This window comes from Labeo rohita, chromosome 2 (genome assembly GCF_022985175.1).
Source record: "Labeo rohita strain BAU-BD-2019 chromosome 2, IGBB_LRoh.1.0, whole genome shotgun sequence".
NCBI lineage: Eukaryota > Metazoa > Chordata > Actinopteri > Cypriniformes > Cyprinidae > Labeo > Labeo rohita.
In genome coordinates, this window is record NC_066870.1 from 27,480,556 (window position 1) to 27,497,774 (window position 17,219).

Here is a 17,219-nt window from a genome sequence, read left to right on the forward strand (position 1 = left end):
AAAGTTTCTGGTAAACGAGGTTTAGTCTTTTGCTCATCAAGGCTGCATTTATTTGATCATAAATACAATAAAAAACCTTAATATTGTGAATGTTCATTTAATATACTTTTTCTATGTCATTTAAATTAGGTGCAGTCATTACTTTAGTCTTCAGTGTCACCCAAAAATGAATTTCTGTCATTATTTACTCGCCCTTATGTCGTTCCAAGCCTGTAAGACCTGTAAAACGTGATGTTATGAAGATACCAGAATACTTTTTTTGCAAAAAAAAAAAAAACGACTTTAACAATTTCTTTTCTTCCTTGTCAGTTTTCGATGTGCGTTAATGAGAGTACAGCAAACGAACATTATTTATTTGAAATAGAAATATTTCGTAGTATTTATAATGTCTGTTTGCCTATTTTAATCAATTTGACACATCATTACATAATAAAAGTAGGCTATTAAAGAAGTTCACTTCCACAACAAAAATTTACAGATAATTTACTCACCCCTTGTCATCCAAGATGTTTGTGTCTTTCTTTCTTCACTTGTAAAGAAATTGTGTTTCTTGAGGAAAACATTCCAGATTTTTCTCCATATAGTGGACTTCTATGGTGCCCGCGAGTTTGAACTCCCAAAATACAATTTCAATGCAGCTTCAAAGGGCTCTAAACGATCCCAGCCCTTGAAGAAGGGTCTTACCTAGCGAAACAATTGGTGTTTTCCAAAAAAAAAGTACATTTTATATACTTTTTAACCTCTAACGCTAGTCTTGTCTATTCTCTATGATGCGCTTGTGAATTGTGTAATCATCCGCGTCGGTTTAGGGTAGGTCGAAAAACTCCCATCTCATTTTCTCCTCCAACTTCAAAATCAACCTACATCGCTGTTTTACCTTTTTTTTTTTTTGTAAAGGGCATTTGATCTTCTTTGCATATTAACTTTGTAAACACTGGGTCGTACTTCTGCAGCAATGTCGGACAATTTTGAAGTTGGAGGAGAAAATTAGATTGGAGTTTTTCGACATACCCTAACTGTATTGACCAGGATTAGGATTACACATGCGCATCGCAGGGAATTTTAGGTTAAAAAGTATATAAATAGGTGTTTTTTTAGAATATAAACAATCGTTTTGCTAGATAAGACCCTTCTTCCTCGGCTGGGATTGTTTAGAGCCCTTCGAATCTGCATTTACACTGCATTTTGGAAGTTTAAACTCGCAGGCACCACTATATAGAGAAAAATCCTAGAATGTTTTCCTCAAGAAACATAATTTCTTTGTGAAGAAAGAAAGACACGAACATCTTGGATGACAATGGGGTGAGTAAATTATCTGTAAATGTTTGTTTTTCTCCTTTAATATACTCAAAAAACAAAAACAAAAAAATTCACACAGAACCCATATTTTTGAAAGGGAGTATATACTTAATATATACATGCATGACTATTCATTACACTGTAAACCCTAATGCTGTCTTTACTTATACAATCAAGTAATGTTGACTAAACATTACTTAAAATTTTGCATTTTGGACCTATTACTTAAAAATATGAGTTCATTTAACTTATTTACTATCAAAATGCATAAACTTAAGATTTCAAGTGTTGTGAGCTCAAAATCATGATTAATCATTTGAAAAAAAAAATCATTTTAAAAAAGTCATCTTGAATGTTGAATTTTCAATACAACTGAAATATTTGAGAGAACATCACATAAGCTGACTTCATAAATTAATGTTGATTTTCCTGAAAAGGTTTTTTTTTTTTTTTTTTTAAATACTCACCATTATAGTGAATAGTGTTACTTTTGGTTGGGCACTTGGAACTTTGTTTATATTACTATTGTTTTCTTTCTGTTGTTGCAACAATGCAGCATGAAATCAGAGTTCTTTGATTTCAAAGAAAGAAAAGTAATAAATAGATTGCTTTTAGAAGGTGATCTATATTCTAATTAAATCATTAGGTTTTTTAGGTAATTAAATCATGAGTGTTTTTCATGCTAATTAATGATTTTACAATTTTACTGATTTTCTTTTTTTATAAACACTATAAGAAGCTTTTAACTGCGTTTATATAATCTTTTAATATTTGGGGTAATGTGTGTGAGTCACACACAGACTTCAACATTCAGCATGTGAATCACAACAGTGGTAACAACTCAATTTTATTTATTTATATTAACTATCAATAACCATTTTATGAGCTTTTTTTGTTTGTTTTTTGTTGTGCTACTACTGACATGACTTGCAGTCAAATATAAGAACATTGTTTAACAGTTTTAAGTTACATTTTCATGTTGAGTTAACTTAAATATATAAGTACACTTAAAAAAATGAATACCAAGTGAACACAATCGTTTAAGTACATTAAATAAGTGCTAAGTTTGTTGAACTGAATGATTTAAGTACAGTCTACAAAACCGCCAAGTTAAACTTAAATATGCAAGTTTTGGAAGATTCCATTACTCAATTAAATTGAGGCAACGAGTTTACTCAATCAATTTAGTCCAATTAACTTATTAGGGGTTTTCAGTGTAGGTTCTAGCAAATGGCACAAATTAGATGTTAGTGAAAGTGAATTAGATACTAGTCTCTCAACACAAATAGGTAGTTAAACTGGATATATTAGGAAGTGAAATCTAAACCACAGAACCACATAGAACTATTGTTAAATAAAACAAAATACTAGATAAAACAATAAATACACAAATGTCATAACAGATATCTTTTTTTTTATTTTGTAGGGGCATTCGTTTATGCATTGTTTGTTCAGGAGCTGAACTCTGCCAACTCCATTCTTAGACAGACTGTACTGTGCATTGGGGGCAGAACTCATTTGTCTTCCAAAGAATGGACATGACTGTAGTGGAATAAAGTCATACTGTTGTAAACACTGTGGGGTTTGTATAACAACAGCACATTGTATAATGTATTATATAATGTATTTTAACTTGTAGATGGTGACATGGTGACTCTGGTGTATTCTAACTGCCATATTAGCTAACTTAAATTTGGAACTTTGCTTTAGTGTGCACAAAATTAATTTCTTTTAACATATTATATTTTATCATTGATAAAGGCATGAAATGGGTCAGTTTAAAATAAAGTGTAAGCTCTCCAATAAACAAATAGTGGTTTACCTTACTTGCACTACTATAGATTCAAGGCCCAAAATGTAACATAATTCTGGACATGTTTTGTTGTCCTTGTCCAACATGAAAGCAGGGTGTAGGGTGTGGGTTATATAACACAGCAGGCTATTGTTCCCATTTACTCCTAAATTACAGACATTTTCCACACTGGCACGATTCCATGCTGGTTAATAACACACATTCAAGACAGGTTTCTTTCTTTCTCCTCATTTGCTGTTTGTGTTGTTTTGTGTTTATTTTTAAGAAGTCTGAAATGTGAATAAAAGTTAAACGCTTGCACACACAACAAATGCAAAAATGTATCATCATAGTTTTTCAACCCTTTTATAATAGAGAACAAAATGTAAGGAATACAAACAACAGAGACTGATCAAGAGAACACAATAATATGCTCGTTATAAAAATACAAATCTATAACAGACAGCAACAATATTTATATTGCATCTAATAATCATGCCAATGGGTGGCAGTATTGCACCAAGAATGTTTAAGTCCAGCCTTTCAAATGAAAAACACTTTTTTAGCTATTAAATTATTTTTTATGTACTATGTGCGTGTTTGTTTTGCATTTTCGTAACCTACCAAACCCATATTGCTTAAGCCCAACTGATGAATGAATATCCATCAGTGAACTTGCTGTAATCCTATTCAGATTCCTCTTTGTCTTCATTTCCATCTTCACTGCCCTCAGCGGGATATACCACCAGGAACAACTTCTGCCCCAAGCGTGTCAGTTTAGCTATGTAGACAGAGAACAGCAGATGGAGTGTCTTTAGTAGCCTCTGTAGGCCTTATTCACAATCTGTTTAGTCAAATGCAAATATAACTGACATTTGTAAATCATTTTCATCCATCAATATTAATTGAGATTTAAAATAATATCATACCAACAAATGAGTTAAAGGGCTTGGGCTTGTTTTCCCAATAGACGCCAAATAAATACACAGGAACACCTGACAACATGATGCCCAGACCAATGCCGCACACCATAGGCTCCGAGTACAGAGAGAAGATCAGCAGGAATGCCCAAAATATCAGGAAAATTACTGGCCATGCCAAGCTCACCTGTGGAGTGAAACCTGTTGATTTCGGTAAATGACTACAAATGCACAATACCCCCCCCACCTAAAAAAGGAAATCTGTAATTATACATCATTATTGTTCACAGCAAATATTGAGATCTGAGAGCTCTTGGGGTTTAATGCTGTGTAAGAACTACAGAGTCATTAGGATTTAGCCTTACCTTGATTGGCTGATGTATGTGTGGTTTTCTGATGCGAAGCACGATCTGCCCGGCAACAGTGACCCCGTAAAACAGGTAGTTTAAGAAGCCAGAGTAGTTGATGAGGGTGTATATATCACTGGTGCACAACATCAGCAGTGTTGATATACACTGTAAAATAAACCAGTATTTGATCTGAACATACTATAAGTGCCTACTAACACACTGCATACAGAAATGTAACGATTTCTAGATTATTTAAACAAATAGTTTACTCAGAAATGACAATTTGAGTAAAAAATTACTCATCTTCAGGCCATTCAAGAAATACAGTATTACATCACTTGTTCACCAATTGATCCTCTGTGGTGAATGGGTGCCATCAGAATAAGAGTCCAAACAGCTGATAAAAACATTATTACAAACTTAAAGGATTTATTCACTTCCAGAATATACATTTCCTTATAATTTACTCACCCCCATGTCATCCAAGATGTTCATGTCGTTCTTTAGTTGAAAAGAAATTAAGTTTTTTGAGGAAAACATTCCATTATTTTTTGCCATATAGTGGACTTCAATGGTGCCCAATGCAGGTTCAAAGCAGGGTTGCCAGGTCACAACAAATCCCACCCAATTGCTACTCAAAACTAGCCCAAAAGTAGTCAAATTGCATTTTGAGGGGGTTCCCCATTTAAAATCACGTTTCTTTTTGCCAGGGTTCCCTTGGTAAAATTAGCATTCCAGGGGATAAATATTAAGTTACTGGGGTCGCTTCAACTCGCGTACGTGAAAAACAGCCTGCGGGAATTCCGCGGGAATACTGTGGACTAGGCAACACTGCTTCAAAGAGCTCTACACGATTCCAGCCAAGGAAGAAGGGTCAAATCTAGCGAAATGATTGTCATTTTCTAAAAAAATTTACAATTTATACACTTTTTAACCACAAATGCTCATCTTGTACTAGCTCGATGTCACACACTACGTAACATACTGACCCAGTGTTTACAGAGCGAACATGCAAAGAAAGTCAAATGCCATTTACAGAAAAAGCTAAACCAACGATTCTGGATGATTCTAAAGTTGAAGGAGAAAATGAGATGGAGATTCATACTCTACCTTTTCAACCTGGAGTACACAAATGAGGAACTAACTGTGCATGACTTTTCAGCGCGATTACGCAATGTGTGAAGACGTGCATGTGCATCGCAAGTGCAAAACGAGCATTTGTAGTTAAAAAGTATAAACATTCTGATTTGATTGTTTCGCTAGATAAGACTCTTATTCCTCTGGGATCGTGTAGAGCCCTTTGAAGCTGCGTTGAAACTGCAGTTTGGACCTTTATCCAGTTAATTTCTTTTTCAACTAAAGAAAGAAAGACATGACCATCTTGAATGACATGAGGGTGAGTAAATAATCAGGAAATAATCATTCTGGAAGTGAACTAATCCTTTAATACAAACTCATTTTTGGGTGAACTATTCCTTTAATTAACAAAATAAAGAGCTTACAGTGAAAAGCAAAGCTGGGATGGGTGTACAGCGGTTCATATGAACCATTGCCAACAGATGGGGAAGATGCCCTTCCCTCGCACCTGCAAAGAATAACCTGAGAAAGAACAACTGGCAATCAACCTGACACTACAACTGACATTAAAATGTAATGCAAACTGAATGAGTAATTGAGAACTAACACCGCCTCATTAAGACTGACCTAGATGATGTGAAAAGGGAACCATTCACCCCTCCGAAGGTGGACAGAGCCACAGAAATGGGCATGATCCATGACATTACCCCAAGCAGCTTTTCACCAAATGTCTGATGAAGATTCAAGAGAAAAAAAAAAAGGCAAAGTTTAGGCATTCAGCAAAAATGTCAGATGGGTCAGTCTGATACTAATGGATAGGCTGTTTAATTTCCTGATGAAGGAAAAACTCATTAAGCTTCTTAAAGGAGTTCACTTCCAGAACAATAATTTACAGATAATTTACTCACCTCCTTGTCATCCAAGATGTTCATGCCTTTCTTTCTTCAATTGTAAAGAAATTATGTTTTTTTGAGGAAAAAAATGTGGAAACCGATCGTTTCGCTAAATGCAGCTTAAAAGGGCTATAAGTGATCCCAGCCAAGGAAGAAGGGACTTATCCAGTGAAATGATTGGTTATTTTCTAAAAAATTTACAATTAATATACTTTTCAAACTCAAATGCTTGTCTAGCTCTGTGTGAACTCTGTGCATTCTGAGTCAACACAGTTAGGGTACGTTGAAAAACTCCTATCTCATTTTCTCCTCCAACTTCAAAATCATCCTTGTTTTATCTTTTTTTGTGCGTTCACTTTGTAAACACTGGGAGGGTACTTCTGCAGCAATGTAGGACGATTTTCTTTAAACGTATATTAATTGTAAATTTTTCTAGAAAATAACCAATCATTTTGCTAGATCAGACCCTTTTTCCTTGGCTGGGATCATTTAGAGCCCTTTGAAGCTGCATTTAAACTGCATTTTGAACGTTAAAACTTGCAGGCACCATTAACGTCCACTATATGGAGAAAAATCCTTAAATGTTTGCCTCAAGAATCATAATTTCATGACGACTGATAAAAAGAAAGACATGAACATCTTGGATGACGCATATGAGCAGAGACACTCACCACAGCAACAGCATTGGAGGCTATCAGTTCCTGAGGGCTCATAGCTGTAACATATGCAATATTCACAAATACATAGATGAAAGTGACCAGAGGGATTGAGATGAAGATTGCACGAGGCAGGTTCCTGTAAAGAGAGAATTAAAACTTGGGTTGAATCTTCTAAGGCAAATCGATACTAAGATACTACTGAGATACTTCATTTCAAAAACTCTAGAGGACATATTTTATCAGTTTTTTTAAACTGAGATTTATACATCATCTGAAACATGAATAAATAAGCTTTCCATTGATGTATGGTTTGTTATGATAGGACAATATTTGGTTGAGATACAACTATTTGAAAATCTGGAATCTGAGGGTGCAAAAAAATCTAAATATTGAGAAAATTGCCTTGAAAGTTGTCCAAATGAAGTCTTAGCAATGCATATTACTAACCAAAAATTAAGTTTTGAGATATTTACTGTAGGAAATTTACAAAATATCTTAATGGAACCTGATCTTTATTTAATATCCTAATGATCTTTGGCATAAAAGAAAAATTGATCTTTCTGACCCATACACTATATTTTTGGCTATTGCTACAAATACATATACCTGTGCTATTTATGCCTGGTTTTGTGGTCCAGGGTCACATACGTGATTTATATGCATTTAGGAAGAAAATTATTGTATGAAATAAGCTCAGAGAAACATCTAGAATTATTTCTTATAAATACAGACAACATTGTGGTTTATGATTTTTGTGATTATGACTGAACGTTTTCTCTGACAAATGGCAGTGTACCTGTAGGGGTCAATGAGCTCTTCTGTTACATAATTAAGAAAGTTCCAGCCTGCATAAGCGAAGGAGCCCTGGAGGAAAGCGAGTGCAATGCGACCCATGTTATAGGGCTGGAAAGGGTGAAATGCATGTTCTGGCTCCAACCAATAAAAGTGACCTGGAGACAGAAGACAGAGAAGCATTTTATGCTGGAATTAATATGTAGAGAGTATCCAGATGAATGGAGAAAGCTGTATTAACTACTGCATAATCAATTTAATTTTTCATTTCTTTTCGTTACATTTACTGCAGAAAAGCATATTATGCATTGTAAAGCACTCTTATTTAACCAAAGTACAGTTTCCATTATCAAAAATCAACAGTTCTTTCTTTGAGGCTTTTAGAAAGAAGACATTCAGCGTCCTTTTTTTGTACTTGGGATATTAAACACATGAAAGCAGCACACTACAAACGGCCCAGCATGACCGTCAAATTCATATGTGAGCTTGTCTGTGCTTAATGGATTTATGCTCTTTTGTTTATAGTGCAAAAACGGGTCAAATATGAAAAGTATGCCTACGTAATACGCTTAGCTTAATGCCTGCCCTCTTATATTCAAGCCCTTTTTGTTGACATCTAATTACTGAATGAGTTAAACAAGCTAAACACAGATTTCATTGTTTTCTTGCTGTATTACATCATTTAGACTATATTGTATTTTGCTAGGCAGTAGTAAAAATATTTATAATGCCTTTGGTGTACAAAGAGCGTATGTGCGTGTGTGTAAAAGTGACATTAAAGACGTATAATGTTACATAAGATTTTTATTTCAAATAAACGCTGTTCTTTTGAACTTTTCATTTATCAAAGAATCTGAAAAAAACTGTACCACGGCTTTCATGAACTCTCAGAAACATCTTGGTTGTACAAAATACCAATTAATTATACAATTTACATTGTAAATTGCACATATCTCCTTCTGTATGGAATGCCATTTTTTAAATCAGCACATTTTTAAATGCCCACAATTTTATGCTGATAATGCAGAAATAATTGAGGCTGGAAATGTCAAGAACTAAATACATTGTGGAATAATAAATGTGTGCTATTTTTAAGAAAAAAACTCAACGTGACATATGGAGAGGTTGATTTGAAAGAAAGCAAACGGCTTTGTTATTTATGATTGCAGCTTAGACATGTAGTTCATATCAAAAATTCAGAAAGCAGCAACTGAACAAAAATAATGCTGGAATGACTTGTCATATATGCAACAAAAAATGCTAAATGTAGAGGTGACCTGATACATTTGTTACAATATGGAAAACAACATCAGTGAAATATGAGTAAAATATGTTTATGAGTGATGTTAATGAATGTATGGATATGGATGCACTTTGGACTGTACTGTTATAAGTTACCTTTGCAGATCTGCACGATACCCATGATGATGATGAGGAAGAGGGCAAAGAGTTTGCCTGTGGTGAACACATCCTGTACTCGTGTTGCCCAGCGGACACTATAGCAGTTAATCCAAGTTAACAGTACTACAGGGAAAAGAGCAAATTATAAGCATTCACATTCAAATTGATAGTAATTAGAAGTTACACTGAATGAAGAATGAAGTCAGTTAAATGTGAAATACACTACCAGTCAAAGGTTTTTGAACAGAATTTTAATGTTTTTTAGAGAATTCTCTTCTGCTCACCAAACCTGCATTTATTTGATCCAAAATACAGCAAAAGCAGTAATATTGTGAAATAGTTTTACTATTTAAAATAGCTGCCTTATTTTTAAATATATTTTAATATGAAATATATTTCTGTGATCAAAGCTAAAGTTTCAGCATCATTACTCCAGTCTTCAGTGTCACATAATCCTTCAGAAATCATACTAATATACTTATATGCTGTTCAAGAAACATTTTTTAGTGCAGTATAATTTTTCGAGTCAGTAGAATTTTTTTTATTGTTATAGAAATTAATACTTTATACTTTAAATTGATACTTTAAAATTGAAAAAATTTGATGTTACAAAAGATTTCTATTTTTAGCTCTTCTGAAGTTTCTATTCATCAAAAAAAACTTGAAAATAATCTACTCAGCTGTTTTCGAAGTAGTAGTAATAATGATAATAATAATAATAATAATAGATGTTTTTAGAGCAGCAATTCAGAATGTTACAATGATTTCTGAATGATCATGTGACTGGAGTAATGATACTAAAAATTCAGCTTTTTAAAATATATTAAAATAGAAAACAGTTTTTTTAAATAGTAAAAATATTTCAAAATTTGACTCTTTTTGCTGTACTTTGGATCAAATAAATGCAGGCTTGGTGAGCAGAAGAGACTTCTTTTAAAAAAACATTAAAAATTTTACTGTTCAAAAACTTTTGACTGGTAGTGTATACTGTTCAACTTCACAAAACAAGATGCTGTTCAAACATGGAAATAACAGCTTTAGATTAAAGAACGAAAACAAAGGAGGACCTGCCAACAGGTTTAAGCTTTAATAGTGATTAAAGTTGCCAGACAACATTGTTCCACGGCTTTGAAAAAAGCCAAGGACATGTGGTCTACAAAAAGTAATTTTTTTTTCTTTTATGTAAAAGTACATTTATTCATTTTTAACTGTCCTCAAGTAAAGTACAAATCCCCCAAAATAAAACATAAGTACAGTAAGCAAGTACAATTACTCAAGTACTTTACACCTCTGACAAACACTGTCAACACAAGTTTGAGCTTTTGCAAGAGAACGCCCTGCATGATCCAGACCTGTATGAACAAGCTCTTTTAAAAACCCTATCATGTGATATAAAGCTGATATAATTTTGCAATTATGTATTAATATGTCTAGAGCTAACCTGTTCTTGAAATAACAGAGGTTATGAAAGCCACTTTCCTGATACAAAGTGCTACCCAAGGGAACTGTTTTTCTCAAGTGATAAAAAAAAATAGAGAAAGAGAGATGAATAGATTACTTACAAATTGTAGTCTGTTAGTGATTCAAAACAGGTGAAAAATTGTACACTATATATTTTAGGTAATATAATCAGACTACTTTTTGATTACTTTTAGATATATATCCCATTCATTGTTATTATCATCGGATGCAAAATTCACTTTTACATGTTGTTTGAACATAAATGTGTGTTGGTAATGTATACAACCACCCTATAATGATAAAAATCCACCCACTGCTTTTTTTAAAACCATAATAATAATAATCACTTTCTTATATCAGGCTGTTCTGAGATTCCTGGCAGAATAATGTAGTTCTGCACAGTGTGTTTTACACAGCCATTGAGAAATTTTAACCAAAGTATGTTACAGACTTTTCATTAAGAATCATATCAACTTGTGGAAAACGAGCACCCGATGACTCCTGTAACAACATGAAGTGTGTTAAACATTTTGTCAAGGTTTTCCAAACTGGGGTCGTAAAGGAAATGCAGGGGATTCATTCATTAAATCATAAATATATTACATGAAAATGATTCATTTTAAAATAACAACAAAATAAAAGGCTTACTAAAATAGATTAAATAAATTATTTGCTAACCTGCATGTCATGTGATGTCAGAGAAGTGTGAACTTGCAAATGTGACTTAATTATTAACTTTTTACCTTAAAATCACACATATTTTAGGTAAATATATTAAGTGAAAGAAGTTTGGCTGACAAAAAAAGTTTGAGAATCCCTGTATTACATGTAAATAAGAAATAATGTAAATTTGTGCATTTTAATGTGTTTGAAAGACAAAAGCCTTCCAAAGACATGGTAATACATAGTTTAAAAAACCCACTGAGAGATCATTTAAAGGGGTCATCGGATGCCCATTTTCCACAAGTTGATATGATTCTTTAGGGTCTAAATGAAAAGTCTATAATATACTTTGGTTAAAAATTCTCAATGGTTGTGTAAAACAACACCCTTTTTACCTTGTCAAAATGAGCTCTGCAAAAATCGTCCCATTCTGAGGGATAGTTCCTTTAAATGTTAATGAGCTCTGCTCGCCCCGCCCCTCTCTTCTCTCTGTGGAGTGACGAGCCTGTTTACTTTAGCCGCATTTAGCCATGTTTAGCCGCTAAACTTGCTAACTACCACGTTATAAGGAAAGGCGATTGCAAAGGTTCATAAAAAAAACCTTATACTCACTTCTTCTGTAAATGAAGCTGGATCACGAATGATTCACGCAAGCATAGACGGATATATGTAGATCGGGAGGCGCATTCCATTCACAAACAAAGGTAATCTACTGCATCTTCAGTGTCTCAGATGTTGGGAGTAAATGACGACCACTATGTTCATTATTACATCCGGCAACACAACACCTCAATCGCTCAATAGAAGATATTTTTGTCTAACTTACATCCCTGCTCCGGCATCGAAACAATGGAGGTCGGACTGTTACAGCTGATCTGAGGTAAGACGCTCATGTCAATCAACTATCATGGGAGCGGCCTCTGCTGGTGTGACGCCACACCAACAGGCATCTGAGAATGGCTCGATTTGAAAAAGGTTATTATTTTCACAAATTACAAACCACTGCATGAATTTTTATCATTATAGGGTAGATTTGTACATACACTGTCAACACACACTGATGTTCAAACAACATGTAAAAGTGAATTTTGCATCCGATGACCCCTTTAAACAAAACAAACTTGTTCATCTGGAATTAAACAATTATATTTGACTGAAATAGTTGCATAGAAATTTTCCATGTTCTACCAGTGCTAAAACTTTGTTAGATGTTAAGTTTTTTGATGGAGGGCCACTGGTAAGAAGCCTTCGATCTGTTTTTATGATCACTATGATATAGTGGTTTCCAATAACAGTGACTGTAAAATAAATATGCACGCATGTTTGGAATTGCAGATTTTGAGTTTTGATATTTGGGATATGGTCATCAGCATCTGGGTTAGTTTTGTTATGCAGACCTGGCATCCCTTGTGTTCCTCAGTAGTTGATGTTTGTTGTATGTTTAAATGTTGAGAAAGCATATACAAGTACTCACATATGAGTTCTGTAAATCCAGTGGTTAAATGCTATGTGGCCTCTCACATTTTTTGTGCAATTATAGCCACCTGTCTAGTGACTGGTCTTTATGTGAATGTCCACAAACTGGAAAAAGTTTCTGAATGTATATAAGCAGTAGGTTATTTTAGAAAGAAAAACTTAAAAGATGAATACGAAGAATTAGGGAGAATCAATGATTTGTAAATAAATTACTTTAATCATGTATAATCTAATTACAGCAAATTTTTGGAATATGATTACGTAATCCAGATTATATGAAATCAGTTACTACTAACCAGATGCAGGATGCCCTTGGAAAAAAAAATGTTTTGTCATGGACAATGTAATGTAGGCCCAAAGCATGTTTTAATTATCAGCAATACTTACACAGGCAGACGGCTGCAAGCAGACCCAGCGCTCTCTCTGGAGGGAAGCAGGAAGGGAAGAGAGGCTGCAATGCGTAATTGGCAAATGTGAGGGCAATCACAGCCTGGTTAGTTGGATATATCACCAACACTGCAATCCACAGCCTTAGAAACCTATTCAAAAGACAAGCCCTGTCAGACTTCACATTGCATTACATCTAAATAAAAAATGAGTCAGTCTTACCCAGCTAGGCCTCCAAAGATGTCCTTAACATAGGAATAGTCCCCGCCTGACTTTGGGATTGTGACTCCCAGTTCAGCATAGCACAGAGCACTGATGGCAGTGATAACGCCAGACAGAGTCCACACTATGAGAGCCACACCCACTGAACTGGAATTTTCCAAAACACCCTTTGGACTTACAAAAATCCCAGACCCAATGATGTTACCTGGGGTAATGACAACAAACAGGAAAGTGGAGTTAACAGAAGAAATTGACTGTAGCTCAGGGGCGTCGCTACCGGGTGGAAAAGGGAGACTGAGCAAAAGAGACTTCTTTCAACATAACATACATAAAAAACTCGTATCGACTCCAAACTTTTGAACACTATCCTATAAAATTCTTTGTCTCTGCTCTTCTATGCACATGCCTCAGTCTGTGTTCTTCTCTTGTACAAGGCTTTCTTCAGTGCTTTGTGACCTTGAGGGTTGGTTTCAACCAGTCTGTTAAAATATAAAGAATGCTCATTGTTAACACCTGTTGAGCAGTGAAAAGTTCCTTTGTTTAGAGATGGAATTCTCTAGAGATTTGGAAAAAGACAAAGGGAGAGTGAAATAAGCCGTTTTACCATTTGTACTACAGAAACCCTGAATTTTTTTTATTGAAGCACCTTCCCTATGGAAGCCCATTTCTGCCACTGAATAAAAATAAAAAAGGTAATTGTGACTTTCAAAATTCTGAATTTTTTCCCTTTGAATTGCATCATACAAACTTACAATTCAGTTTTTTCTCAGAATTTAGACATAAACTCACAATTCAGACTTTTTTCTTGCAAATGTGAGTTTGTATCGTGCATTTCTGACTTTTTTTCATAATTCTGCGAATTATGAAAAATAATTGCAAGTTATAAAGTCCAATTTTGAGAGAGGAAAAAGACTGATATGTTCTCAGAATTGTGATTTAGTATCTCGTAATTGCATGTTATAAAGTTAGAACTGCAAGATATAAACTCGCAATTCTGAGATTTTTTTTTTTTTTTTACAATTGTGAGTTTATTTCTAGCAATTCTAACTTTATTTCTTAGAATTACCACTTCTCAAAATTGCGAGTTTAAGCCTTTAAGTTTTTTTTTCTCAGAATTGAGATATAAACACATAATTGCTAGTTATAAAGTCAGAATTGTGACATATAAACTCACAATTCAGATATGAACTTGCAATTCTGACATTTTTCTCACAAATACAAGTTTGTATTTTGCAATTCTGATTGTTTCTCAGAATTGTGATATAAACTCGGAATTGAGTTATAAAGTCAAAATTGCTAGATACAAACTCACAGTTCTGACTTTTTTCTTGCAAATGCGAATTTGTATCTCGCACTTCAGATTTTTTCTCAGAATTATTAGATATATACACATAATAATGACTTTTTTCTCGCAAATGTGAATCTGTATCTTGCAATTCTGACTTTTTCTCGTAATTCTGACTTTTTTCTCACAAATGCAAAAAACTGATATGTTCTCAGAATTGTGATTTCATATCTCACAATTCTGACTTAATAATTCGTAACTGCATGTTATAAAGTTAGAATTGCAAGATATAAAAAAGTTTCAATTGTGAGTTTATATTTAGCAGTTCTAACTTTATTTCTCAGAATTGCGATTTTGTCTACTGACTTTTTTCTCAGAATTGTGAGATATAAACTCACAATTGTGACTTTTTTTCTCGCAAATTCAAATTGTATCTTGCATTTATGACTTGTTCTCACAATTCAGACTTTTTTTCTTACAGTTCTGACTTTTTTTCTCAAAATTGTGAGATATAAACACGCAATTCTGACGTTTTTCTTGCAAATGTGAATTTCTATCTCATAAATTAGATTTTTTTTTCTCAGAACTGTGAGATATAATCTCAATTCTCAGAAAAAAGTTACAGTTGTGAGATATAAGCTCACAATTCTGAGAAAAAAAGTCACAATTGTAAGTTTATATCTAGTAATTCTAACTGTATTTTTCAGAATTGTGAAACGTAAACTTGCAATTGAGAAAGAAAAAAAAATCACTATCGCAATTACCGTTTTTTTTAATTTAGTGGAGGAAATGGGCTTCCATACCTTCCTGAGTCCCTTTCCTCTATTATTTCCTTCATTGTAGAACTACTATTCAACTATTTTATCCTTTTTCTTTTCATTTATTGTCCTTGAATGAAAAAGTTACGATGAAAAGATAAAACAATTTAGCAACAAAAACAAACAAACACCTGTAAATTACTATATATAAAATATGTACATAAATACTGAGAGGAAAAGCACTTTCGAGAGGTGACTTTTTGTTTCAGGACTTCCATAACTCATAACTTATCTAACCATAGAAGGTCATTCCTAGGTCATTAAACTGAATATCAAATATTAAATTAAACCAGTTTGTCAGTGTTTTAAATATCATTGTTTTCAGGTTTTATTCCAAGCAGAGATGCTCCAAACATGAACAGACCTGACAAGCCATATAATTATCCAACTGATGACATTAAAAAATCTGAGCCTACCAGTTTTTTCACTTGTGTACAAAACATGATGCCTTAAAGCCAAACAATTACGCAAATTATTCTCTCTCTCTCACACAGATACACACACATACTATTGCCAGAACAACAGTATTTGTTAATGGACAACACAGCAGATAGCGACCCAACCTACTGTAACCCAAACACCCAATGACAGCTTAAATCTCAGATAACATGCAGTAACCCAGCAGTGAGGTAACTGGCACAGACATGTTGGTGAGCCTCTTGCATTCAGGTCTAAATTACATGCTGTGTAGTGACCTAGTTTAGGTTAAAACCTGCTACCTAACACCAGACTCCTACTGATAAATCTCTTCACTGTTTATAATCCTTACTCGGGCCCTACCTGTGCTTCAGCTCCGTGCTATGTTCGCTCTGGATGGAGTTAACGTTCATATGCTGTGTTTCTCATTTATATCACATAAATATAATATTAAAAAATTAAATGATATACTTCATGCATATATACTACATCCAGTATGATAATTTTTACTTTTGTGAAAGAGGATATTTGAAATAACGTATTAGTGTTTTTTTGTCCATACAATGAAAACAATATTGAACCCCTTTCAGCTTTATTGTATAGACGGTTCTTCATCATGAATATGCATCAACATCTCATATATGAATTCAGAGGACAAAGACTATAGGCCTGCTTTTTATCAGCTACATGTATTCTTCTACCATATGAAGTGCAAGAAAATAATAAGAGGAATAGTAATGCATAAAACTTATCAGACTTACCCACAATAATACCACACGCACTAAGGAGCCCGATCTCCTTTTTTAAGCCCACTTCTGGTTCTCTGTCATCGGTGTCTGAATTCGGCACTGATGCAGCCCTGCGTCGGGTGCCACTGCTGCTCATTTTCACAGAGAGCAGCAACTCTGTTCTTACGTGTTGATGTTAAGAGTCTCCGTAACTTTATCCTCCCACCTCAAACTTAATGTGTTAATCTGATAAACCCGCCCACAGTGTTCTGGTTTGGTCTAGTCTAATAGAGTGTAACAGAGGAAGTATCATGCAAATACTAAGAGATTTTGAATTAGTAATTTGGCAGGCTAATGGAATCACAATAGTATTGCAGCACAACATCTACTAATTTACATCTAGATAGGCAAATAATATCACTTACTGATATTAATGTCAAGACGTTAAAAAATTAAAACCTGCTGGGGTGAAGACAACTTTTTACTTTTCATGTAAAAAAAAATACAAAACAATGTGGAGTAAAATACAAAAATAATAATATTAAAATTCTGAATCCTCCACCTAAAAAAACTCATATA

The 17,219-nt window shown here is 33.9% G+C and overlaps 1 protein-coding gene across 2 annotated transcripts; it reads right to left on the reverse strand.

Annotated features, from left to right (window-relative positions):
- Positions 1-2,707: 2,707 nt before the first annotated feature.
- Positions 2,708-16,837, reverse strand: slc7a8b (solute carrier family 7 member 8b). Of its 2 annotated transcripts, XM_051122048.1 has the most exons (11): positions 16,674-16,837; positions 13,393-13,597; positions 13,171-13,322; positions 9,181-9,306; positions 7,787-7,940; positions 7,003-7,126; positions 6,066-6,169; positions 5,864-5,960; positions 4,377-4,526; positions 4,021-4,198; positions 2,708-3,872 (listed from the first exon to the last, which is right to left on the reverse strand). In XM_051122048.1, exons 1-11 carry the CDS (start codon positions 16,795-16,797, stop codon positions 3,778-3,780), a joined length of 1,509 nt encoding a protein of 502 aa, XP_050978005.1. In that variant the 5' UTR covers positions 16,798-16,837; the 3' UTR covers positions 2,708-3,777. The 2 variants fall into 2 exon arrangements, with proteins under 2 accessions (XP_050978005.1, XP_050978013.1); XM_051122056.1 differs by lacking the exon at positions 2,708-3,872 and having other exon boundaries at positions 4,101-4,212.
- Between the last annotated feature and the right edge of the window lie 382 nt (positions 16,838-17,219).

Excerpts from the sequence above, each read along its gene's own strand:
- slc7a8b (XM_051122048.1), bottom strand. The coding sequence starts at position 16,797 with ATGAGCAGCAGTGGCACCCGACGCAGGGCTGCATCAGTGCCGAATTCA. Across the intron at positions 9,307-13,170 it reads GCTTGCAGCCGTCTGCCTGT|TACTGTTAACTTGGATTAAC; the intron begins GTAAGTATTGCT and ends TTTTCCCTGTAG. Across the intron at positions 3,873-4,020 it reads GCCCTTTAACTCATTTGTTG|CTAAACTGACACGCTTGGGG; the intron begins GTATGATATTAT and ends CTGTCTACATAG.